At 45.8% G+C, this 26,007-nt stretch overlaps 1 protein-coding gene across 6 annotated transcripts in view; it reads left to right on the top strand.

The window, feature by feature from the left end:
* Positions 1–26,007, top strand: part of kif26ab (kinesin family member 26Ab) — an 82,756-nt gene that overhangs the window by 44,997 nt on the left and 11,752 nt on the right. For 5 of the 6 annotated variants that reach the window (XM_079573729.1, XM_079573725.1, XM_079573726.1 and 2 more), the window contains exons 5-7: positions 19,487–19,670; positions 23,991–24,212; positions 25,685–25,778. In XM_079573729.1, coding sequence (XP_079429855.1) covers positions 19,487–19,670; positions 23,991–24,212; positions 25,685–25,778 — 500 coding nt within the window. Of the gene's footprint in view, positions 1–15,067; positions 15,857–19,486; positions 19,671–23,990; positions 24,213–25,684; positions 25,779–26,007 lie in introns of those variants that run through there. The other variant, XM_079573728.1, reaches the window with a different exon arrangement.

The following is a 26,007-nucleotide window of genomic DNA, read 5'->3' as shown; positions in this document are numbered from 1 at the left end:
CTGGCTCTTATCTTCTATAACGGGGTCCTATGGGAGTGATGGTAGTCCCATAGGAGCAGGGTTTAATCCACGTGCGGAGAGTGGCAGTACCAGCTGAGGCCGTGGCGGGATAGGCCCAGATCAGGGTGTCAGCTGTGAGGCGAGGCACAGAGGTGTTGATAGAGATCGTCCGGGCTCCACAGCTTCAGGGGACTACAGGCAGATACATCCGACCGGCATCACCCGCCCACACACACACACACACACACACACACTTAGACTGTCTGACTCACCGGACCCTTGTCAGGTAAAGGCAGGGATATCTTGGTTTTTGCATTTTCCTCTGAATCGTTCTATACAAATTCATTTAAAAGATGTTGTGCGGTGTCTGAAACAACTGAAATAGTACTTTGTGCTCAGGTTCCTTCAGTTTCCTCAAATGCTATTGCACACGTTTTGTTTTCATAATAGATTCTTATTTTAAGCATTGAACAGAGTGCTTCATTCTAGAGTATGCATGGAGCTAGTATGATGCATTGAGTGCTAAGGGGAAGGAATTCGGGTATACTTTTTTCACTTGTTATAGACATTTTCAGGCAGACTATTTGCTCTTTAACTTCTTAACCCTCAACTGAACCAAGCACATTTTCTCCAGTTTGGCAAATCGAAAAGTGTCTTGGTGTCAAAATAGCAATGAAAATGAAGAAGAAAGCAAAATAAAAATATGACAAAAACCCTCTACAAAGGGGCGACAAAATTGCAGTAACAACATGCTAAAAAAGCTAGGATCACTTTTGTAGGCCCTAGCTTTCAAATGAGGCATTACACAATTGCTCTCCAGTCAAGAAGCTTTTAGATTTGAGTAAAATGCACTCGGTTAAGTAAGAGGTTAAGCTCACACATATCATGCCAAGTCAAAATTGGGTCCTCATGAATGTGCAAATCCGGGTCGTTACACCACTTTGTTCCTCTCCAAGTCTTTCTATCTTTATTTGGTAGAAAAGACACCCATAATGTCTGGTGAAAAAGTATTGTCAACTGCTGACACGTGACCAAGCATTATAGATTTTATTACCGCAAAACCAAAACAAACAAACCACAATAAAGCTACAATGAAAACATCAGTGTGGGTTCATGCGGCTCTCCCAACTCCATTTCCCCATAAGCTTCTATCACTCCTGTGTATTCCCTCGCCTCTATCATCCTGTTTCCCCCCGGGACACGATCCCACTGTGCGATACGGAGAGGCCGCTGCCGCCCCTGCTCTCAACCCCCGATGTGCTCATCCCGGGACACCGCCAAATCACTTGTCATCATCTATACAACAAACAACCGCGGCGATAAGGCGAAGTATAAGCCCAGCACTTGTGGAGAGGATAACCCCTGCAACCTTTGCCAAATAACTGAGTCAGGAAGTCTGGCAGGCCCGCTCACACTGCCTGGAGCGCGTGTCTGTGTGCTTGTGTGTGTGTGTGTGTGTGTGTGTGTGTGTCTGTGTGGGTGTGTGCGTGTGTGGGGAGGGGGGGGTGAGTGCTCGTTTGCCATTGCTGGAAGACAAAGGCTTGAAACGCTGACTCAAGCGTGCACGCTCACCCAGGGTCCCTGTTGCCAAGCCTATGGGGAGAAAGGGCAACGTGCTCTTTCATATTGGAGCCACGAGGTGTTGGCCACTGTACACAGAGGAGCTATTGTGCCTTAAGTGTGCGCATCAAACGGCCAGGTCTGTGTGGGCAGAAAGTCAAAGCCCCTCCGCCTCCGTTCCCACTTTCCCATTCGTCGACCCACATCCAGCATTCCACCGCAATCGAATCGAAACTTCAATATCTGCATTTATCTAATAACAAAGGCTGTCATTTTGTTCAGCTTTTACTACTCCGAGCACGGACCATTGGGAGGTGCAGGATGTAGAATCAGCGGCAGAGTAAAAGTGAAAGCTTTTCTGCCTCCTACTTTACAGTTAGAAAAAAAGTCACATGCTGCAGCTCAAGGCGAGACACAGCAAGTGAAAACAGGTGCCAACGTTTCCTTCTTTAACGTCTTAGTTTTAATGTAAGCATAATGAAAGGACCAAACTCACCCTTAGCGATGCTTATTCTATGACTATAGTGCATGTAATTGAAGGTTGGTACCCATGTGTAGCACGAAATGTGACCGAAATGAGGCTGTAATGGTAATTTCCGTCCCAACTAAAGATAGGAGAAATATACAGATGCATGACATTAGAGAACAGTTTTCTCAAAATGTTTTCTTTACACTCTCACAACAATTTAAAGAAACCTTGGAGCGGCAACAAACTTTAGGAGCCCCTATAGACTCCAAAAGTTCCAGTCTTGTAAATCTAAGCAATTTATGCATAAAATGTATAAATGAAAAACATAAAATAACACAAAACTTGAATACAAAATACAAATATTTCTGTCTTCTCACAATTCTTACACACTGTGATCTAAACTTTGATTTTACAACATAATCCCAGTTTGAAAAATCACAGTTAGTAGTTTTTCCCCCCAAAATTGTATCAGCCAACCCCATAATGCTTACTAATAGCTGCCTACAGGGCTGTGCTGAACACATCACAGCTTGGATATCACTCTTTGGTCGTCGTTTCAAACTAACCTCCTCCGATTTGAATAGATATGAAGGCGTCAGGAGGCAGAGGGATGCCATCTAAACCTCATTCTGTCAAAGGTGTCATGCAAATCAAGTCGATTATAACCGTTTGTATTCCACAAGCATCACGTGCGAGTGCAGAAGAATAAGAAAAACTCAAATCGCAGCGCGCTCGGGGAATGCATCGACAGAGACATTTTTTTACGTGCCGCTGTTGCGAGATGCCATATAGTACGGTATAGTCCCCCCCCCCTGGCCTGGGCTCCCATGGGCCTTCGCACCGCACCGTGCACAAAAACAAAGATGGTGAGCCTAACTGTATAGCCTTCAGTTGCTCATAAATTACTAATAGCGGCCTGATCAGTGAGTGGAGGCTGATTTCCCTGTACGCTAGTGCTTTCTTTTGCCTTCTGTTTGTCTGTTTTAAACAAATGACATGCAGATTACTTCAGGGGGTATGGCTATTGCTTTTATCTCGAGTCAATGTATTCTGCTACCTTTACTAGGGGTGGGAGCCTCCGGGTACCTCACGATTCGATTCGCAATACATGGCTCACGATAACGTCAATCTCACAACACGCCGATACTTAAAAGTCCTATACTTGTGTGACAGTGTTTGGCCCACGTTAGGGTGCATCAAACGCCCCAATGTCAACCAATTATGATGTCCCCAGTATTAAAACATTCCTTTGGTCATAAAAAGAATTTCTACCATTTTTTGTCTAATTCCAACATTAAGACCTCCAGTCTGCTCCCGACAGCTCCAGGCCGGGTCTAAGACCTCCAACACTCCCATCAGCTCCGGGCCGGGTCTGAGACCTCCAGCCCAGACCTAGCAGCCTCGGGACGGGGCTGAGACCTCCACCCCTGTCCCAAGACCTCCAGCCAGGCCCCAACACCCACCACAACCACCCCCACTCTCATCCATTAACCCTACCCCGGTCAGGGCACCCCCAAACCCGCCTACCTGCATTCACTCAGCCCCCTGGCTCCTCCGGACCTCCAGGGACACCATGCACACCCCTCGGACACGGTGTCCCACTCTTAAGCACCTTTCCTCGGACTAGACCCTAACTGGAAAAACTGGAAATATGCGCTAAATGGCAAATTTTCGATATTTTGACAAAACATTCATTTGAATGGTGGACCACCTAAATGTACTTCAAACTTCACCAAACTTTGCCATACATTTTCTTTTTTTTATATGTAACAAAACTAGACGAGGGACAAAATGATCCATTGAAGTTAAAAAAAAATATGGGGCGTATGATGCACCCTAGCCCACGTGCTTAAAGGGGGCCTATTATGCAAAATCGACTTTTTCAAGCTTTACATCATGTTATTAAGTCATTCCCTCATTAAAACCATGCCTGAAGTGTTGCCTTGGCACATTCACGTATTTTCGAGTAATCTGTAGAAACTCTGATGGCGGCCATTTTAGGGATAAAACGCCTGATTCCTTCAGGAAACGCCCTCGACCTCCAGGATACGCCTCCGACCTTTCGTCACCAGCCGAGTAACCAACCACTGCTCTTCAGCAGAACCCCCTCCCCGCAGTGTCTAGCCCTAAGATGTAAACAGAGTCATCATGGATGATTAGCTTCATGTGTTGTGAACCGGAGCCACAGCAGACTTTTACAAAGACACACAACAGTGTTTCTGTTACCGAAACACCCAGGATTAAAACCGGTGACAAGAACACTTATTTCAGTGTCTGGTTCTGCGCTGGGCCTTGATGATGCACAGAGCCTCCGGAGAAAGCTAATGCTAAGCTAAACCTCGAGTCATCACGTGGAAACGAGAAATATGCACAAATAAAGTCAATAAAACCACCACACACATAAAGAACCGTTTAACAATGATCACACACGGAGCCAGGCTTGTTGATTTGGAAGTTTATTGCTCACATTTCATCTACAATGGGTCATAGCCGAGTGGTTTTCTCCCGGAGCTAACAAGCTAGCCGCGACAAGCTAACGGGAAAATTCACTGAATACAAGCATATTATGCATTGAAAACGTCACTAAAACAGGCAACTGCTTGAAGCAGCCTTTATGAGGATGACACACGGAGCCTGGCTTGTTGATTGTGTAGTTTATTGCTCACATTTCATCTACAGTGAGTCGTAGCCGAGTGGTTTCTCTCGGAGCTAAGGCACTATTAGCCGCGACAAGCTAACAACCTTCACCTTCACAACATTCATTGAAAACAGGCAGCATATTATGCACAAATAACGTCAATAAAGCCGGCAACTACTCGAAGCAGCCTTTACGATGATCACACAATGAGCCTGGCTTTACACATTTGTGGTTTATTACAGACTTTTCATCAACAATGAGCTGTAGTCGATTATAACAAGCTAACGGGTAACCTCGAAAAACCATTGTCCACTTGCACAGATAATGTCCGTCTTTGAATCGTATGGGCTCCTGCAGATCCTGGTGTCGTCCATGGGGGTATAGTTAGAGATCCATAGGGCATGGCAGATGCAAAGAGATAGCCTCCAAACAGCAGTTATTTTTCAGGCAAGAGCCCCTTCCAAGCGTCCGGTGTGGAAGGTTTGTTTCCAAATAATATCCTGTGTGGCCATTGTTCACAAAGTGATAAACAGTAGCTCCTTTCCAACAATAAAAATTAAAATGCACCGATCGTAGTTTCAATACTTGAGACAACGAGCGCAGTGTTGTTGTGATGCCACAGACAGCGTGTGGAGGGGGCGTGTCTGAAAGGGTCAGAGGTTCTTAAAGAGACAGGGGCCTATTTCAAGTCATTTGCTAACGCCATTTTGAAAGAGCAATTTTATACAAGGCAGTTATTCTAATTTACTGCATTGACAGACCAACAGAAGGTTTCGTCATCATTGTAGTGTCCTATAGACTGGTGCTATGTGGCTGAAAAAAGCATAATACCCCCTCTTTAACATTGTAGTGCTGCCCTCTACTTTTCTGACTGAATTCTTGGCCTTTGTTGACTGAATGCATGATGTCATCAAAAGTATCGATATTGGAATAAAAAGTACCGTATCGCCCCGCAAAATATCGCGATATACTGCAAAACCGATATGTTGTCACACATCTTGTAACATGTTTAGATGTTGTGCCTGGATGGGACTTGATGGTGCCTCACTACCACCATCAGTAACAGCTATAGAGTAAGAGTTTTGTATTGGTTTACTGATGAACTACGTAGATTGAATCACTTTTACATTCACCGGTATCTATCCTGATGCATTTTCCATATATTAGATCAGCCACATAACTAACTGGTGGGAATTAGCAACAGCGATCCGCGCAATCCATACCTAATCAGCCTAATGGCCCATACGCGGGGCTCTCATAACTCCTATTTGTTTGCATCACTGTCTCCTGGTCGAGCATTAGCAGAGATTAAAAGTTATGGCGCGGCATGTAAACCGCAAAATAGTGTATCTAGCACTAAAAGCGGCGGCGCGGCTTTATGCCGTGTACGCTGGAGAGTGAATGGGGAGGATTAGAGGCAGTAAGCATTCATGACCCAGCCTGCGAGAGCCAGCTGCAGCGCACTAAAAATCCCATTACCCCCGGAACGCGCTGTGTGGCCCGACCGTGCGCCATTCTCCAGGCGACTTTATGCAGAGAGGGTGACACGGCTAAACTGCTTAAGCCCGATCATGAAGTCACACCGTGTCTATGTGCGCTTTTATAATAAGGTTTGGGTGCTGGGCTTGGAAGTGTCTCAGTCAGAGGAACATTGTGTGTAGAACTTTGAGAGGAATCGTGGGGTACAGAGCGTGAACGACCGTGGGAGAGAAGAGTCACTTTCAGTTTTTATATCGTTCAAATATTCATGCCGTCACCTCATTTATGGCAGGTCAAGGTCTTGGCAAAGTTATGGACATGTGTGATCAGGCCGAGGTGTGCTTTATTATTCGTTTGCTGCTCATGTACAAGCCCAAAGTAGAGGTAGGGATTGGCATTAGCTACCTATTCTAGATAGATATACTGTACCTTATGAAATCTATTAACTTCTTACCTGCCGCTTTAACCGAGGGCGTTTTCTCAAGTCTTACCCTAATCTAAAAGGTTCCAGCCTATAAGCCAGTGTAACGCCTCATTTGAAAGTTAAAACCTACAAGGCTGATCCAAATGGATTTTTTTCCTTGCGTTGTTGCCTTGTTGTTGTCACTTTTTTCCACATTCTTTATCCATCTAATTCTTCATCCATCTATATCCATCTATCTATTTTAATTTCATCTAAGTTTTTGCCACTTTAGTGTTGCGTTTCCATCTTCGTTTTCTTCTCGTTGTTTTTTTGTCGCTGCACTATGTTAAAGGGGCTAGATGCAAGTTTGCCATTTTATGCTCACTACTGCCATCTCAGGTCATACGTGTAACTCCACCTTCTATATCAAGCTTGTGCACGACGGCACTTCGGACCTGAATTAATACCTTTTTGAGTGACAATTAATGATTTTAGAGGCAGTTGTGGTGAATAGTTCTGGGCTCATTCTACACATTAGGACATTGCTGGAACATGTAGGGGGAGGAAAATACATTATTTTAACATTTTTAAACTCTGTATTGTCCCTTTAAGAATTATTATGCAAATTGTATTTCAGTGCCATAAAGGTACAAAAAATAGATACATTTCAATTTTCATGTATGGTATTGTGTCTCAGGGCTCTTTGAATCACACTGTAGCCGCTTCTGTTCATGAGCATTCAATGAACAGTTTAGGGGAGGCCGGATAGAAGGTTTATGCACAACTGCAGCCTCTGGAGGGTCCTACACCTGTTTGAGAGACTCCAGAGGCACCAGCAGCTTCATACCTGTTGTTTTCTTGATCTGATGTATTTGTCTGGCAGAGACCATCCTCATTCTGACTTTATCTGCACAAACTCTCTGAATCAGCCACAAATCTCTTAACAGTACGATGATAATGCTTAATCTTTCATGAAATATTGAAGATTTTCATACCTAGTCAAAGGCATTCAACTAGTTCACGTTTTTCATCAGCAGAGAGATCCTTTTTCTTTCCTATATTGCTTGAAAATTGTGGTCTGCTTGATATAATATAATATAATATGTGGAACGTCCTTTTTCAGTAGTTTTTTCCTTAACTGGGCTTTCCTGACAACTCATCACAGGTGTCTTAGATTGATGTCAGTGATTCAAATATAATATTTTTTACCTTTATGGCACTGAAAAATAATTTGCATAATCATTCTTAACATAGTGTATTTTGCCCTGTTTGTCAAGAAGCTTTTAGATTTAGATAAAGCCAGACTTATTTTGAAGAACATAAACTCTTCTTCCATGCTCTTTTTCCTCACGACCGTAAAGATTTACATTCCTCAGGACAGAACGAGTATTCTCTCCCTGATTCTGACCTTCCCTCTGTCTTTTCCCCTCCTCTTGCCTTAAACTTTGGCGTTTGATTAAAAGAAGAAAAAAAAAAAAACTTGTGTCAGCTCCCCCTCCCCCCAGTGTCAGGCCTTTCCTCTGATTAATCTCTCCCAAATGCTGCTCGCCTGCGGGCCTGTTTGTTGTGATAGCCTCGGCGTGTGGAGAAGTGCAAATAAATAATCGCAAGGTGTCTAAGTGATTAATGAAGCGTGCTAGTGGGGCAGAACCAAACGCCTGGCTTTCCTCACCTCGGCTCGCGCACCTTTCTCCATCTGGACTCCGCTTTATTTCACGCGGTGGATATTTGTCCCGTGAGGCGTTGCGTGTCGATAACATGTTCTCCTGCTGCTCATGCCATTATGAAACGCATCCATCCTACTCCCTCTTTTTTAGCAACAAATAAATCCTTCCCGCATCCAAACCGGTCTGGATGTTGTGCCAAAAGTTCCCTGCGTGCGGAGGATTGCGCCGCAGGTTCTGAGGGGAAAGCCGTGGGTGGGACGTTTGGGTGAATGAGAGTTCAGCCTTACCTCCGGATCGACCTGGGAGCAGAGCGCGGAGCTGAATACCTGCAGCAATGTCTGCGAGAGAGCACGGAGGAAAGAGAGATGAAAGCGGTTGTTAATCTATGTCAGCCGTTTCAGCGCAGAGCTACAGAGCGGCACCGAGAATATGTCTTCATCAGCATCTGTCACCAAAAAGTCAACTCCCTGCAACTCTTCCAGGCATTTATACAACCGCATCTTAATCTACCCTCGCGTGGATTTTTGCAAACGGCGGGGTCAGAGAGCGCTCTTTCCCCTCCAGAGGCCTCTTGCTGGCTCTTTTATCTCCATACCTGACAAATGGTTCCTGCGGTGCTCACACATTGTGCCCGGGCCTCCCCTCCGGGTCCTGATAGGCAGACTAGTTAAGGCATATTTAGAGGGTGAATGCCAGAGGTACAATGAGCTAATCGCTGTGAAGAATTGTAGCAGCTGGACTTCTTGCACTTTCATTCATGCCCTAAGTGAATAGCTTATCTTTTAGATGCTCTCACAGGGACATTTGCCGACCTGTAAAGAAATGCATACTGACTTTAGCCAAACGGATTAGCTACTGGACAAATGAGTTTCAGGATTGTGAATGTTACTGAGCTCAAAAACAGGAAGTGGGCAATAGACCAGGTTACGTACATCCTCGGCACTCGTGACCAAGCTAGGAGGGAGTAAAGCATTTGTAAACTGACTAGAGCAGAGCCCCACAGTCATATTTCCTCTGTGGTGCTAAGGCAGGACATAATTTACTCTGTCAAACATTTATTGGCTCACAGCCAGAGCCAGGGATGGAGAGACTACCTGCCTGACTCTCCCCGGTCTTTGCTTACAGACTTTTCCTGTTGAATATATTTCATTTTGCTCATTTCCTCCTCTCTTCTTTCACCCCCTGTACCCCGCTGTACCCCCTCCAGTGTTCCAAATGATCCCTGTTATTCCACATGCTCCCAGAGGACACCCTAATCCCTCATTTTCCAGCCCAGTCCACAGACGAGCGAGGGGAGCGTGACCGAACAGGTTTACTAACTTCTGCTGTAGGGTTTATCTACGTTAGGGCGCATGTTTATGTCTGAGTCGTAGGACGTGAACAGGAGTGTTGGCTATCGCTCACAGATGTTACAGGAACATGTTTAGCTTCACCTAATTGGCCCAGACTTGGAGCTGAGGATGTGTGTGCAGCCTTGGGCTGTCAGCAGTCAGCTCACAAATGATGTCCCATTTGCTATTCTGCGTCCAAGGCCAGACAGTGAGAGGAACAAAGCCCTGTTGAACACCTTGTTGGAACAAAGAGCCCCTCTACAGGCCGCAGTCCAGGGAGCTGCTCCCAGTGTGCCAGGCAGGATATTGCTTCTCCAACTGGACATCACATCCATTTCTGTCTGCTTTAGCCCCCGTCCATTTATCTATTTGTGAGGATTTATAGAAAGTCTATAAAGCCTAGCCTTAGGTGTTTGGCCGCTTCCTGCTGATTTGTGCTTCGTACACAGTCACAGGAGAGAGCAGCTCCCTTTAAACTGCATTTACACATCTAACAGAGGCAGAACGCAGTCAGGAAGATTCAGAGCTGCGAGTGATAAGATGCAACAGGCATCTCGATAAGCTTGCTCCTTTTCCCTTCCATTTTAATGCTTTTGGCTGCTGGAATAGTGGAAAAACATTTTTCAAACTGACAGCAAATATCTGGGTTTGTGTTGATGCTAATCTAAATCTGAATCAGATGAGATAAGCAGAAGCTAGTTCCTCTGTTGCTGTTCTTTCACGTTTGGTCTTTGAGCAGCCGCCTCCATAGAGCACAATTGTGTTTCCAAATTAATTGCAATCTTTGGTGTGTGCAGCACAGACATTAGTGCTTTGAATAGTTTGGGAACAGGGGGAGAAGCCTAAATGAATGTTTATATCAGTGGTCCCTTGATTGCAGGGAGCATTTAAAGAGGCTCATTATCAGCCTACAGCGCACTACCACACAGGAGGCATGAATTCGCTTTGTCATGCTCCCCTAGTGCTGTATTCATCTTCTACACATTGAACCCCTTCAGCTCATAACGTAATGCACACATTCTGCCATACATCTCCACTAAGAGTCTCCACTGACCTGGTATGACACAGGGATTTACTGAGGAAAAAGGCTCTTTTATGGTCCCGTTCTTAATGATTAGCATCCCGACCTCGCCCGTAAATCTGCTGTGGGTGGGCCGTCTCCCTTCCAGGCCTGGCAGAGTGTGACATCATTTCCTGCTGCCCGCCTGGGTGCCACATGAACGTGTGGGCTGATGTCATGGGCGCTTAATCACCACATGAGATTAGCTGGTCAGGATGTGTGTAACCTGGGAGAGATTTACAGATCTTTCAATGGCCAAAGAGTAGTGTGTTGTTATTATGATACACTTAAGAGCTTTTCATTTTGGACAGAAGGCACTTTTGATCTGGCTAGAAATATGGCCGACTGTGGGTGTGTCCTTGAGCAAGACCCTTCACCCACCCTCGCCAAAGCATTGAGTTGTGGTGGGCAAATACACAATTCTGTTTGGTTTCGTTCAGTTCTTTTTTATTGTCCTCCGCATGTAAAGCACATAGAGAATACAGACATTAGGTTTAGTTTATCTGAGCAACATAGAAAGATACAAACATCAGAAGTATCACTACAGTGCTGCTCAAAGAACTACTGCTACTGCAATCATCATCTATATTATAGACTTTTCCATGTGATACATCCACAAGGTCTTTCCAATCTAAAGAATTACCTTGGAAGCAATTTAAATCAACAAACGGCAAACTTATCAATACGGTAGTACTTAATTCATGACATTCTTGTGTGGGAACTTGCAGATGTGTGCACACGTCACATGATCAGTCCAAACTCAATACTTAGTCCTTCACCTAATCAGATCAAAAGCTCATAACAGTTCAGGAACAGATTCATGTTCTACAAGTGTTCTGCATGCTTTTCCAGTATGTGGTTTCTGTACATTCTTTTAACCCACTTTAAAGTGGAACTAAGTATCTCATGCCCCTAAAGGCCATGAGTGCCAGTGCAGGTGTAGTAGCATGTTGCGGTTTTTTACTCATGATTTGTCCATGAGAGTAAATACTACGCTGATAGAAAAAACAAAGGGAGAGAAGGATTATTGTAGATCGAATTACACAATGGAGATAATTTTGTTCACTCAACCTTGGCTGTAAATACTGTTTAAGTGGCGCTAGCCCGCAGTTAGCTTCGCCTGTTAGCCTGTTAGCTTCTTCTTAGTGTGTATTGGGGCTTCTGACCAGGTGCAGGGAAGTTGCAAGGGTGATTTTCTGGCTAGAGACACCAGGAGGAGACGAAAGACCCCCCCAATTATCCCATTAACACTTGTATTACCCCCAGAGGGACTACGAAAAGGATTTATTAAGGTAGTTTAGTTTAGTTTATTTCACAATTTCGCACATACAATCAGGAAATTCAACGTATAACTCATCAAGCAATGCTACATTGTGAAAATGTAGTAATTGTTACTTAGCTACTTAGTTTAACTTTAGTTTCTCCAGTTCAACTGTACCCAAATCTAAAAGCTTCTTGGAAAATGCATCAAAAGAACGACGAAAACGAGGATAGAAACCCACCCAACAAAAAAATAAAAAATAAAAAAAAAAATGCAACGAAAGAGTGATGAAGACACGACCTTAAAAGCGACTAAAATGTTACCAAAAAATGTGACATAAAATGCAAGAAAAAAGCAACTAAAATCTTGCAAAAAGGTAACAAAGACGCAACAAAAAAGTGACAAAAAAAGCAATGAGAAAAAAAAAGCCCTCAGAAAGTGACAACAGCACGGCAACAACGCAAGGAAACAGATCCATTTTAATTCGTTTTGTAGGTCTTCGCTTTCAAATGAGGCCTGTAGGCTGTGAGCTCCAGTTGAGAAGCTTTTAGATTGACGCAGTTGAACAAGCTTTCAATCAATCATCAGTCAATCAAAGAAATCAATCAATCAAAACTTTATTTATAAAGCTCTTTTCATACACAAGTGCATCACATGGTACATGGTTCATGGTACTCACGAACCTCAAAACGTTTACACTATTGGGGATGTATTCAAAGTAATGTGTACAGGTAGTAGGTACACAATAGGGGCCAGCACAGGAAGGTAAGAGGAGCTTCCTGTTGGCTAAAACTTCAGTCAGCTGGAGTTGGCATGGATCAAGACTTCTTCCTCATGGCAGCACTGAAGAGGTGCAGTCTTTGTGAGTTGGATGTGAGAACGGTCGACTATAGCGCTTTGAGAAGCTTGCAAAACCATTTATTGTTGCCAGGTCATTCAAAAATAAAAGTCTTTCACATGTCTTCCTTCCTCCTTCTGCTGCTATTGGGCTGCAGCAGAGATGTTTTCTCACCACGACCTGGTCCGCCTTTGTGCTGGCTGATATTGTAGATGTATGTTGCAGTGCCTTTACCTGTGGGGGCGGCGGGCCGTTTGATCGTGTCAAGGGCAGCCCATCAATAAGACGGTACTGTACTGATTTTAGCTCTGGGGAGGTTTCCTATTGATTACACCCGGGCTCCAAAACATCGCATCTCACCTGATAGAGCCGTGCGCTCGCGGTGGAATCAATCACAAACATCTGCTGATATGGCACCTCTGTCTCGCCCATGTCTGCAGCTCACAGTAAAAAAAAAAAAAAAAAGACAGAAAACCTTCCCTGGCATTTCCTTTGAGCCCCTGTTAAATAGTGAATGTCTCCTACAGCGAGCGAGACGGCAGGCTGTACTGTAATCATTACCCAATGCGTGGCTAGAATCCAGTATTCCCATTCATGAGGAGCTAGTAGTAGTAGTAGTAGTAGAAGGCTGGCGCACTAATCAGCTACCTCACGGCGGGGGGCTTAAAGCACAGTTTTATATCAGACCAGCGATCTGATGGTTGGAGGAGCCGCATCTTAAGAAAGAGAAAGAGAAAAATTGAGCAAAAGAAGAGAAAACGTCAAGGATAGCTAATGTGCAAAGCATGCTAATCCGCGACAATAAATGAAGACTTGAAAGACCGAGACAATCGCGTGCCAACAAGTGAATGGGTGTGCCAGTTTTAATGGTTATCCAAGACAGGGGGGGAGAAGAGAAAAAAAAAATGTCCGCCTTACAAAAGAAAGCAATTATTGACAGCTTGCCAGAGTGGCGATTCAAAAGCGGCGCGGCACACAGGCGGCGAGACCAACCTCTGTCATTGACCTCTTTTTCTAGGTAAAAGGGGAGAAATCTCGATGTCCTTTCTGAAACAAAGGCGCCCAGAGACCGAGCTTTTCCAGTCTTGATTTTTTTTTTTTTTGTACATCCGTCTCGCCTGGACTCTTTCAGATATATATACGTCGCAATCATTATCAGTCCCCGAGGTCTGTTGAAAAGGAGACAGTGATGGAGCTGGGAGGCGATCTGGACACTTTTCACAAGCCGTGCTGTTATTGCGCCCGACTGATGTATTGCACTTACCAGGAGAGGTGTACACACTCTTTGCAAAGGGAGGATACAGGGCTAATGGCCGGTTGCACTGTCAAGGTTGACCAATGTCCGCATTAGCATTGTCCCCTATTCATCAAGCCGTGCCAATCATGATTAGCCAGGTCGTAATGCAGTTTCCGGGCGACCGGCATGAGCGCTGAAACAGCAGAGGTAAAGCCAGATCGAGGTGCGAGAGGTAAAGGTTATGCGATTGATCAAAAAGAGAACGCGGGGTGGATGCTTTTGCAGTTGTTGACTTTTTTCAATTCCACATTTAGTCCGAGCGAGTTCACATAAGGGGCACTGTGTCAGAAGAGGCAGAGAGAGAGAACGCTGAGAGAGAGAGAGAGAGAGAGAGAGAGAGAGAGAGAAGGCTGGCTGCTGCGCCTTTATGCCGAATGCACTTTCATCCGGCAAAGTCTCACACCCACTCGCTTTTGGCCGCTGTGTTGTGCAGTCGGAGCAGTAGGCACTCAAACAGCAAGCCTTTCAAACTCCGAGAGAGCGAAGCAAGCAGAGAGAGAGAGAGAGGGAGAAAGAGAGAGGGCTCATACGGCTAAATTGGAAGCCGGGGGAATTCATGGCACTCTCACCCTTTGCCCTCACCCACTAGCGCGCTTTCCAGTGTGCACCTTTTTCTACCCTTGACCGCTGACTGGCTTCATAAATCTGCTGTCCAACATGTGTTCATTGTCTATTGAAAAAATAAATAGATATCTGTTCTGCGAGTCCACCCTCCTTATCTCGCGTCATGATTAATAACTCATTCACCCGTAACTAATTGCACCATTGAAGCAAAAAAAAGAAAAAGAAAAGAAAAGCAAAACCGCTGTGCTTATAGGCATGCCACTAACCAAATCTGTTTGAAGTCCCGGACCCCTGAAAAGAAGAGAGGGTCTCCTGTAAGGCATTAAGTATTCATGTGACGTGCTGCTGGTGGGGTGTGTAGAGACAGTAGTAGGGGAAATTGCGCCGCGAGCAGCCAGCAATCGAAGCGCGCTGACACCTCGTCTGGCAGTCAGGGAGAAAAGGGGCTGGGCTGAGGAGAGAGAGAGAGAGAGCAGGGAGTGAGGGAAGGAGAGAGAGAGAGAGAGAGAGAGAGAGAGAGAGAGGGAAGGTAGGACAGCTGCCAGGATTTTCTCTGGTAGCGGCAGGGAGAAGAGACCGAGAGGCGGAACGCAAAGCACCAAGAATTCTTCTTCCCCCGTTTCCCCAGCCACCCGTGGAAATCCGCGGAGCAGTCAGGCGTGCCGCTCCTCTCTCCTCCCTGATCCTGCGGCGGAAAACTCCGGCCAAACAAGACCCCGGCAGCCGCTCCGAGGATTAACCGAGATAGAGAGAGAGAGAGAGTAGGAGAGAAGATAGAGGGACGCATGCAGCCCGTGGGGGAAACGCGTTGGATGTAAAGTTCTTGGAAAGCCAGCTGTTGCTATATGCTCTCCTGAAGTTGGCGAATGGAATGGACATTGTCGCCGGACCACTCTTGACCTGCTTCTCCTCGCCTCCCGTGGACCCTCCTCACCCTCCCTCCCTTCGCCATTCACCTGTATACCTGCGCGGTCCCCTATAGAGTCACTATGGCACCCACTTCTGCACCCCCTCGCCGACTCCCCCTGCTCGCTACGGCCGCGTCAACTCCATGCATCTGGTCGGAGCTGTAGCCGGCGAAGCCCCGCGTGCCCCTGACTTTTTTTGGGTGCAGCCCCGCCTCGCTGCGTCCCTCACTACTACTACAACTACTACTGCTCCTCCTAACCCCGCCGGCGGATCAAATGCATAAGTAATGGAGAACTGGGGCAGCGCGGACGAAGAGCACAAACTTGAGCTGTCTGTTTTTTGACTATGAGCACAAACTAGAGGATGGATTGGAAAGAGCTGTAAGTAGGACTGCCTCTGTAGGTGCATGCAGATTGTGTTTATTGCATTCCGAAAGCATGAATTTGGATCGCGCGGTTGAAGAAAATGCTCGTTCATTGCGAATTTGTTTGAGGAGTTTGTTGTGGTGGAGGTTCTGGGTGAACAGGTGGATGAGCTGTTGTTAGACATGCAACTCCAAGCTGGAAAGTTGTGGGGAGTGGACCTCGTAGAGTGCGCAGAGCCAATTCATTTCCGTACATGCACACGTGTTCATGCAAAAGCGCCACAGTCGTCTTCTCTCTCTCGCATGGCACCATTGTCCGGCACAAATGAGATTTCAAGGTTGCCAGCTTTGCAATCCCACACCCACCTCTCTCTGCATGTTGTGACTCTTCTCATAGGTTGCAAGGAGACTCCCCCTGACTGGGGTTCCATCCATCTCATTCATTTGTTGCTGCAGATACTACCTCCCCTGGTCTGCATACCACAACCACGTGCAACCACACTACTTTACCCCCCCCCTCCCCAAACGTCCGTCTATCTCTCTTCCAGCTCGCATTCATGTCTCCCATTCTCATCTTTTTTTTTACCCAGTCACACGATCCTGTCTCGCATGCTCTCACACACACATAAGGCAGCTCCCCGGGGACTGGAGCCCTTCTTGGTTTGCAATAATTATTCCATCAGCCGCCGGTGTGTTCGCTGATTGCGCTCTCGGGCTGTCGCTGCAGGGGGGCGAAGGGGAGGGTGGCACGTCACTCGAGTAAAGGACTCTGGAGATGAGAATTTTGCTACTCCTGTTTTTTTTTTTTGTATGCGTATGTGTGTGTCTGCTGTATTTGCCAGCAGAATCTCCAGCAGTCTTGTCCAGCCTAGAAACGGCTAATGAGCACAAGCTGGTCTTTCAGGAGCTCTCCAAGACCCACATGGATTTGCGCCGCTCTGCATACACCCTCTCTCCTCTCCCCCCCCCCCCCCCCCCCCCCCTCCTCCCCTCCTTTACATGCTCTGTTTCCTTTGCCCTCCCCTTATAAACCCCTTGCTCGGCACAAATTCCCATCTTTTAATCTCTCTTCAATTCTTCGTCCATTGCGGTGCCACCCTGTCTTTCTTTCATGTTGACAAGCGGCTCTTTGTCTCCACCGTGTTGCTTTTTGAATTCAGACTTGGCCAAACTGAAAGCGAGAGAGAGAGAGAGAGAGAGAGAGAGAGAGAGAGAGAGAGAGAGAAAAAAGTCTTTTGAGAGATTGCTTTCCTTCCTGACCTTGAATTTTCCAGCCGAGATGCAGTGTTAGTTGATCTACCTGGAACCACTCTGGAAGTCTGCTCGGCTTTGCTTACGCCCCCCCCCAACCCCTGCAGGCACAGAGACCCAGACTGAGATATTGCCGTCTTCGGGGAGGTTTGCGAGAGTTCAGCCAAAAGGGAGTGGAGTGCGTGAGGACGAGCAGTCGCGGGGCCGTGGGTCGTGCGACCAATCGGTGTCTCCCAAAAGAGCTGACTCTGGCGGAGACAGCAGGGGCAGCCGGACAGTGGATTTTAATTAGGGCGCTGTCAAAAAGTCAGCTAGTGTTACAGGAGGAGAGCCGCTAGGTGCCAGAGCAGAGGAAGTGTGCAGACAGCAATTTGTCCAGGTACATTTGATAATGGTAGCAGTGAGGTATTCCTGTCTGCTGCTACATAGGGCCTGCCTAGTTGGGAGCTGACAGGCGATTCAATGCTTTATTCCTTAGCGCTACTGCTTTAAGTGTTGGGTGTCCGTGTTTGGGCTTGAAGCTGGGGACACCTTGGGCAATTGTCAATAAGTCAAGAGACCAGTACTAAGAGAGCGAAACAGTTCGTTCTCAACATAGTGGTTGTGGATTTTTGAGTGGACCCTTTGTTTGCCACTTTGGGTCCAAGGCAGAACAGGACATTGGACATTTCATTTTTTCATTTGTTCTGAGATAGTCCTGACAAGTTTCAACGCGTTTTGTCTCAACTTCAGATCAATATCTTTGCATCTTTGCCAATGGGGTAAGAAAATTGGACTTGGCACTTTTACCTTTCTTATTTCAAGCAAGATTACCTTAGAATAGAGGCGTCTATTCATTTTGGGTCGCGGGCCGAAATTCAGCTCCCACGGTGGGTCGCGGGCCACATATAATATAATGTAAACAGGAAAATACTATAGAGAACGTTTTTCCATTAAATGAATAATAATAATGAGCTGTGATTTGGCCAAAGCCCCAACTTGACTGTGGCCTAATCACTAGCAATGGCTTACTCTTGTATTGCACTTTACAAGCCTGTGTCACAAGTTTCTAAAAGTGTAGTAAGCTGTTATAGAAGCCACAGCCGCCCTGGGGCAGACTGTCCATTTACCATGTGGATATAATGTGTTGTTTATGTCCTGATCTCTTATTATGTGAGTGTCCTCTGCTGGACACTTCCTTCTTATTTTGTTTTTTGTTTAAGCTGCCCCCTAGTGAGCATTCTGGTTATTCTTTAAAAACTAGTAACTCCACACAGGAATAGGCTAAAGACTTACTTTTTTTTTTACATAGCATTTATGCTCTACAGGGCAGGGGCCGGATTATATCATCTCATGTTTGACACCGCTGCCTTAGAACAGGAAATGTCATCAAGCTACCAAAGTTCTTGGTCCGATAGTAATGTTGACTAGAAAAGTCTACATGTGTCAAAACCACTCAGAATAAGTATATATGTAGTTTTTGTAGTGTAGCCATGTTCCAGTGGTAGTTTTATTCATACCTCGTGTTTTGACTTCTTCCCAAGTCGTTCGCTCTCACATTCCTTTACTCTTGGACTCCCCGGTTCACCTATAGCACACGTCCTTGGACAATGGAAGACAGCCAAAGTACCTGAAGTGAACCCAACGGTAGCACAAGACCTCAGACAGATGGCATGTCACTGTGCCCGGGAATCCCAACCCTCAACCTTGACCATCCCGTACCCCAATCTGAGCTGTCTTCATGCATAAAGGCCTCAGTCAGAGAGATGTGAAGGAAATCATTCTGGCGGGCAGTGTTTTTTAGCCACTCAGCCTGACATGCGTGACAGTTGTTTTGTGTTTGATCAAGACAAACGCGTACATTTTAAGTGTGCCTTCCTGTTATGACAGCCCATATTTAATCCCTGTCAGCCGCTGTGTCCTGCTCGGTAATCAGTTATGTGTTGGACTTGGAGCATCTGTCAGCAGAAATGTAATTATGAGACAGTTTGGCCCGCTCTGAGTGAAGTGGAGGCCAGATATTTATTGCTGGAGGTGTTGGAGGAAAAGCCATTTTAAAGAAGGGTCTCGTCTTATGATGTTGGGACATATTTTTCCTTGTAATTGCGTTCATGTCGGAAAACACATGTTGTAAATGGGCTGCTTGGCGTATTTTTTATTGGAACGCTATCATCCACTGCGCCCAAAATAGCATGTGGTTGAGTCTGGTTTAAACGCTTGATTTGAAGAGTAAATATTGATTTATTTAGAGTGATTTGTTGTTAAAATTCTAATGTTTCCACAGTTTGAATAACACGCTATTTTGAAACTGTTCCGCACCGATCACTGCCTTTCACTCGGTTTGATCTCGAGGTCTAGTGGTCCCTACAGTAAAAATCCATACTCACATTAACCCCCCGCCTCGTGTCTCCTACAGGGCAGCTCAGAAGCTGAATCTATCGTCCAAGCGGAAGAAGCACCAGCCCTCACTGCTCCAAGCCCAGGAACCATCCATCTACCCCACCAACTTCAGCGGCATCCTCCAGGCTCTGCCCCCGCCCGCGCCGCCATGCCTGCTCCGCGCCGTGTCCAAAGTCAAAGACAACCCGGGGATGGGAAAGGTATGAGATAAACTGTACACAAACAGTCGAACACAAACGCCCATTTAGAGAGAAGAATGCAGAGAGGAGACAGAGTGGTCCATAGGCTGCGCAGGAGCCGTCTGGTCCAGTCCAGTCCAGGCAGATCTGGTTGGATAAGCCCGCTGGAATGCCATGAATTTGGTCTGTTTTAGCATTAGCATTCTTCACTTTGAACGCTGGACTACAACAAAACTATAATTCACCTAATCTATGCTTATGCTTACACCACGACGTCCAACTCCATCTCGGGTACAGCTCGCGATGATGAAAGCCAGACTGGCAGTTACGGACAGTCATTAAACAAAGCTGTATAAACACGCGGCTCTTCCTTTGAGCTTTATCCGCCATTGTTTGTCTGAGCCCACGTCCTGTATTCAGAAAGCGGGAGTCTCATGAGTAGATCAGACCCCACCTGGATAGGAAGAGAGCATCTGCTGCTATCCAGACACAAGGAGAGTTTGCCGCGTTTTGTAAACCTCCCACTTAGAGCTGGGTACTGTTTAACGATGCCAGTCTGGTATGAGAAAAATAGTTTAGGCACTACCGGTCCGGTATAGCAAAAATAAAACAATCAAAAGCAGGTACACGATTTAAGTTTTGATGCTGTTAGTCCAGAGACAGCACTAAAGGAAGTGAGTTATTTCAGTTCAAATAAATATTTTTTCCCTCATTGTCCCCATTTTTGGAATTTTTATTTTAGCTCCAATTTTTCCTTATTCTTTACCCTGTAGAAGCCAAAACGCACCTTTCTAAACTAATATTTTACAACACAGTAGGTATCGGAAATAGTATCATTCAGGTATCGGTATCAAAAAACAAGTAAGGTTAAAGTACTGGTGTTATAAATTTTTTTATGGTACCCAGCCCTACTTCCACTGACACGTGGGCTGCTAAACATATGAAAGGCACGAGTAAAACAACACAATGGTTAAGATCCATCAATATCATGCAACCCAATACCAACGTAAACATGCATCTGGAAACTTTTCATCTTCTAATTCTATTTTTGACACAACATCTCAAAACATATACGTATTCCAATTCTTCATGTGCATAGATTTGCATGCACATTGTATCACTTTTAGAATACAAGGCTTAGTTTACCATCACAACAACACTGACGAATCCCACAAACAATCCAAAATCAATAAAACATGTAAAAGAATCTTCCATAGGCTCGTCATGTACAGTACTCTATGTCCTTTGGGATTTACATTTTTCCTTCTTCGCACGCTACAACCTATCACTGCGACTCTATGTAGGTCACGGCAGAACAAGCCGTCCACACATTTGCTCGGATAGGGGAATGCCAGATCACGCTAATGGATTCTAGAGGATCACGGGACGGGGGGAAATCATCGGCCATTAGCACAAGAGGCCAAGGTGCGAAAATACTCCCGCCAACCCTCTGTGGCCTTCAACTATCCGATCCCAGCCAGCCAACATAAATAAAACACGCTGCTGGTCAGTTAGCCCCTCGGTCTGCTCGGGCCCACCCGGCGGTCGTCTGCGTAAGCCCAGTTTAAAATGTAATGCAATTCGGTTGACATATGCACATGTCGGTCACTATAACTGGCCTCTGTGGGGTGCACCGAAGACTCGCATTTGGCCTGTGGAATCCACTTACCGAAAGAGAGGGATTTCCAGTGGCATTGTTTTGAGAAGCCGAGAATATATAGCAATATTTATATGCACGAGCCACGGGAAGAGCTATTGTTTATGCATGTGTGGAACAGGGGAGAGTACCAGGGTTGTCAGAATGTGGAAGGGAGTTAACTATATTTTAAGCTTTTTGTTTCAGCGCCTGCGAGCCATCAGAGCTGCATTTGCAAGAGACTCTGACGTTTTGCCGCATTGAGTTTCCTATCACATAAACAGAGGAGTATAGAAAGTGATATAGGTGTAACAGTGCTCACTACAGGGAGCTGACAAGCACCTCCACGACTGCTAAGCGTATCAAGAAGAGCCGTTTATGTCTCCTGTCACTCACTGCCCCACTTTTTTCACAGCGCCTTTGACGAAAAATGCCGTATCTCGTTGCAATATACAGTTTGCAGAGATAGGATTCGCACAATGGCTGACACAGGAGCGCAAGACCACACCTATGACAGGGCAAGACATGTGCGGAACTTGATCATGGGACCGAACAGCGCCATTTCTTTGATGTTAGACAGGGCTGAGAGATGAATTGCGATTACATAGAAATTGCTGTACAAATGGTTGCAATTTGCACAAAGACCCCAGTTGTTTAGTCATATATGCTCTCTCCATGAGGTCTTTAAAACCTGCCAACCATGTAGTTTAGGGTTCTTGTATTTGTTCAGCAAAATTCCCTCAAATATTAAAGTGATAGTCTGGAAGTCTGGAAGATATTTTACACATTTTATAAAAATCGCCCATCTGGTCTTGCATTTTGATGTAAAGTAACTAATAATATACTATATGTGTTATTTTTTGTGAAGTCCCTCCTTCTCAGCAACTAATCAGAGTCTAGCATCCTCCTGCGTTGACCAATGAGACGAGCTTTTCCTGTGAACCACCCTGTTAAGTCCAATCAGGAGGGAGGGGGAGGAGCTTGATCGTTCACTTTTTAAAATTATGTTCCTGATCTCCTCATTTTGCAAAGTAATTTCTTTCTGATTAAAGAGGGGATGAATTTGATCTTACTTTCAATTTTTGCTCTATCTCTCCTCACTTTGCAAACTTACAGGCTATCACTTTAATGCTCCTTGACATGTTTACAATGTGCAACATAGACCAAATATAGGTTTTACACAATTGAAATACAGTAATATATTTTCTGTGCTTCCTTTTCATTATAAAGGAAGCACAGTAATGATTCAAATGATTGTTGGTTTTCCTATGAGCCATAAATGGGTCGTGTAACTCATCATACACTGAAAAGGAGTGTTGTCACGTCTCAATACTGACTTGTTGTTTACCAAGATCAGTGGAAGAAGGCATAGCGAGTAGGTGGGATGGCAGAAGTGCGGCCCATATGCTCCTCCGCGTTCCTGTTCGGTTCAGAAAAACAACCCCGCTGGTCGTGGCAGGTTAATCCTCCCGCATGGCGCTTCACACACTCTCATTTTTCCACAGACTCCCTCCTATGACTTTCAATGCGCACCTTTCCGCCGTGTGCCGACACCATTAGGCAGTGTGTAGTTGACCCGATCGGTTCACCGCCAGTCTGTATGTCAGACCTGGGCGTTTCCATGGCAACCTCTGGTGTCCATCAACTTTGACACAGTGGACGTGAGGGTAATGTCAATGCGAATCTGTCCTGTTTCTGGTTTTCCGATGATATTACCGAGGGCTAAAGGTCCGTAGTGTTTTATTGAGAAGATAGACGGGCAAATCTATTCATGTTAATGTGCTGGTTTTGTGGCGCGCTGAAGAAAGTAGCCCAATAAAGATGAAATGCTGTATCAATGGCAGCTGTGGCTCAGGTGGAAGAGTCAGTTTGGTCAATGCATCTTGTTGGGCAAGACAGTGCGGTTATATCATTGGTGGTGGTCTGAGCCTGCCCCTAATGCATATCTATTAACGGCTTCCTGGACCGGTTTTCAATTGAGCGTTCTATCTCTGTACAAATGAATGGTGAAGCCAGGCCCTATATTAAAGTATGGTGAGGTATGACAGGTCCGGTTCATGGCATTTATGTAGTTTCTGTGGTTTCTCTAAGATGATGTATAGTGACCACTACACGTGTGTCTGACCCGACAGAAAAAGAAAAATCATAACTGAAATTGATTTAGCAGTTAGCTCACAGGTCACTTTTACCAGCTAATGCTTATCTAATTTCCAACTAGGACTTGATATCACCTAAATGCAGATGATGGGTTGACAACAGCTGCATCTGTCATAATTGTGTCCTAATGTTTGTCATGTCTGCATACATTTGAATCGAACGCCACTTTATTCTATATTCTGAGAGGCCTTTGGCACATTACATTCATTGAGACACAGGGCAGCTGCATCTGTCTAAGTATCTTACCATCAGGGCGGAGTGATTCATTAATGCCCAAATAAAAAAGCTTGTCAAACTTGTAAAGCAATTAATTAATAAATACATACATTCTTAAAGATCTTCTTCACTCTCTAGCATCTAAACAGCAAATGTATTGCAGCACTAAATGCCGACGTCAACTGTGCAAAGCAAAGAGTGTTTTTCCCTTCAGATGCACCCGCATATCTGTCTGCTGATTCTGCTCATGTTTCATTATCTCTCTCCATAATCCTCCCCCGGTGCCTGACTTCTTTTTTTTTCTTCTTTTTCCTTCTTCTTGTGTGGATTAGGTGAAAGTGATGATGCGTATCTGCCCGTCCCTGGAGGCTCCAGACTCCGGCTCTGGCTCCGAATCTCAGTCCTTTTTGAAAGTGGACAGCAGAAAGAAGCAGGTGACCCTGTACGACCCCGCATCCAGCCCGCACTCCAGCTCGGGCCACCGCCGATCCGCGACCGTCGCCGTGCCAAAGATATTCGCCTTCGATGCAATTTTCACCCAGGACGCCTCGCAAGTAAGCACAGATAGAGTGGGAGCAAAATGTATGTGAACGCTTTGGAATTTCTCACTTTTCTGCCTCAATTGGTCTTACAAATCACAAGAACGAGTAAAAACAGTGTCTGCTTAAACCAATACCACCCAAACATTTACATTTTATCATATTTTTATTGGCCATGTAAACATTCACAGGACAAGAAGGAAAAAGTAAGTGAACCCAGGAATCTCGCTGAACTGCAACAGTTTCGTAAAGAGGAATGGTCCAAGATTCATCCTGATCATTGTGCATGTCTGATCTGAAACTACAGAAAACACTGTCATCGCTCCCAAAGAAGGGTCAGCTAGCTATTAAATACAAGGGTTCACTTACTTATTCTACGCTGTCCTGTGAATGTCTCAGGTTTCTCTGCCAAATATCTTGACAAACTTGTGAATTCCTTTTTCTATTGATGATATCAAAATTGCATTTACTCAGGTGATTTTGTCCACATTGTCCTACTCTACACATGGGAGGCGTTGGACTCTCAAGGGGAAGGGGACTTCTTGACGCTGTCAGGGTGTGGCTGAGGGGCTTAGTGTGGAAAATGCCTCGTCTTGGGTCAAGGGTACAATCTTACCAACAGCTGGGCTCTTTTCAGCCCTCCGGGGAATGATTTGAATCCACTCCAGTTATATCTCACCTCCCCTTTCATAGGAGCGCTATATCTAACCTCAAGCACACCCGCGGAGATCTAAAGCAGGGGTCACACACGTGTTTACTACGCGGCGGCCGAGTGCAGACAAGTTTGCTCTCTGCGCCGCTTAAAAAAACAACAAGCATTTTAATGGAATGGTCAGATGTGCTCTTGTCACTCAGAGCATCATTCATTGAGAAAAGTCCGGGTGAGCATTTGACACCTCTCCCCCGCGGTGCTGTAAACTCTAAATAGCAAGTGGAGCGGAGGGAACTGTCATCGCCGGACAAAAGCGGTAGTAGCAGACAGAGCCTATACACAGGGATCTTATATCATGCCACCTGCAACGTTTTTGTGAGCGAGCCGCTGATAGCTCCACGTCGGAAACGTCGCCGCTGCACAAGTGAGGCCAAGCTGCTTGGATTGCGCCACTGGGACCGCGCTGCTGGTGGCTAACTGTCGCGGCAAGCTGTTGTGGCGCGCAGGCCTTGTTTGTGCGTGATGTATGGGAAGGCGAATCTGTGCCCCCCCAGAGGACCCATGGCGGAGCAGATTGCAAAAAATGAACGGCAAATACACAGGAAGCGCATAAACACACAGTTAGATCAGCAGTGGGACATATTCATTCATGTGTTGTGAGTTTGTCGGCTCAGTTAGCAGAGATGTTTGTCTGCTAACCCTATTTTCTGCTTTCAATTGCTTCCATTAATCTCATAGAAGACACACACACGCATCAATTGAAAGATTTTGGATGTACTCAGCTCCACAATTATAATTACTGCTGTGTGATGATGCTCTTTTTGTGCCCCCACAGGCTGAGGTGTGCTCGGGGACGGTGGCGGAGGTCATCCAGTCGGTGGTGAACGGCGCGGACGGCTGCATCTTCTCCTTCGGCCAAGTCAAGCTCGGTAAAGCCCTTCCACCGGTGGGAGATTAGACCCCAGCCTTTGTTAGCCGCCCCGAAAACTCACATCCTCGTTTGTTAGTTGCACTTGATGTTCACAAATGGCTTAGCCGGGCACTGGCGTGAGTCGAGGAATGGGAGACGGGGAGAGATGTGAGGTGGAGGGTGGAGGGGAGAGGGGAGAGGGGGGGGAGGAAAGCGCTGCTTCAAGGCTTCAGGGCCCAGACTGTAAT

The sequence above is a fragment of the Gobius niger genome (assembly GCF_951799975.1).
Source record: "Gobius niger genome assembly, chromosome: 16".
Taxonomy (NCBI): domain Eukaryota; kingdom Metazoa; phylum Chordata; class Actinopteri; order Gobiiformes; family Gobiidae; genus Gobius; species Gobius niger.
This window is presented reverse-complemented; position numbering and strand designations above follow the sequence as displayed.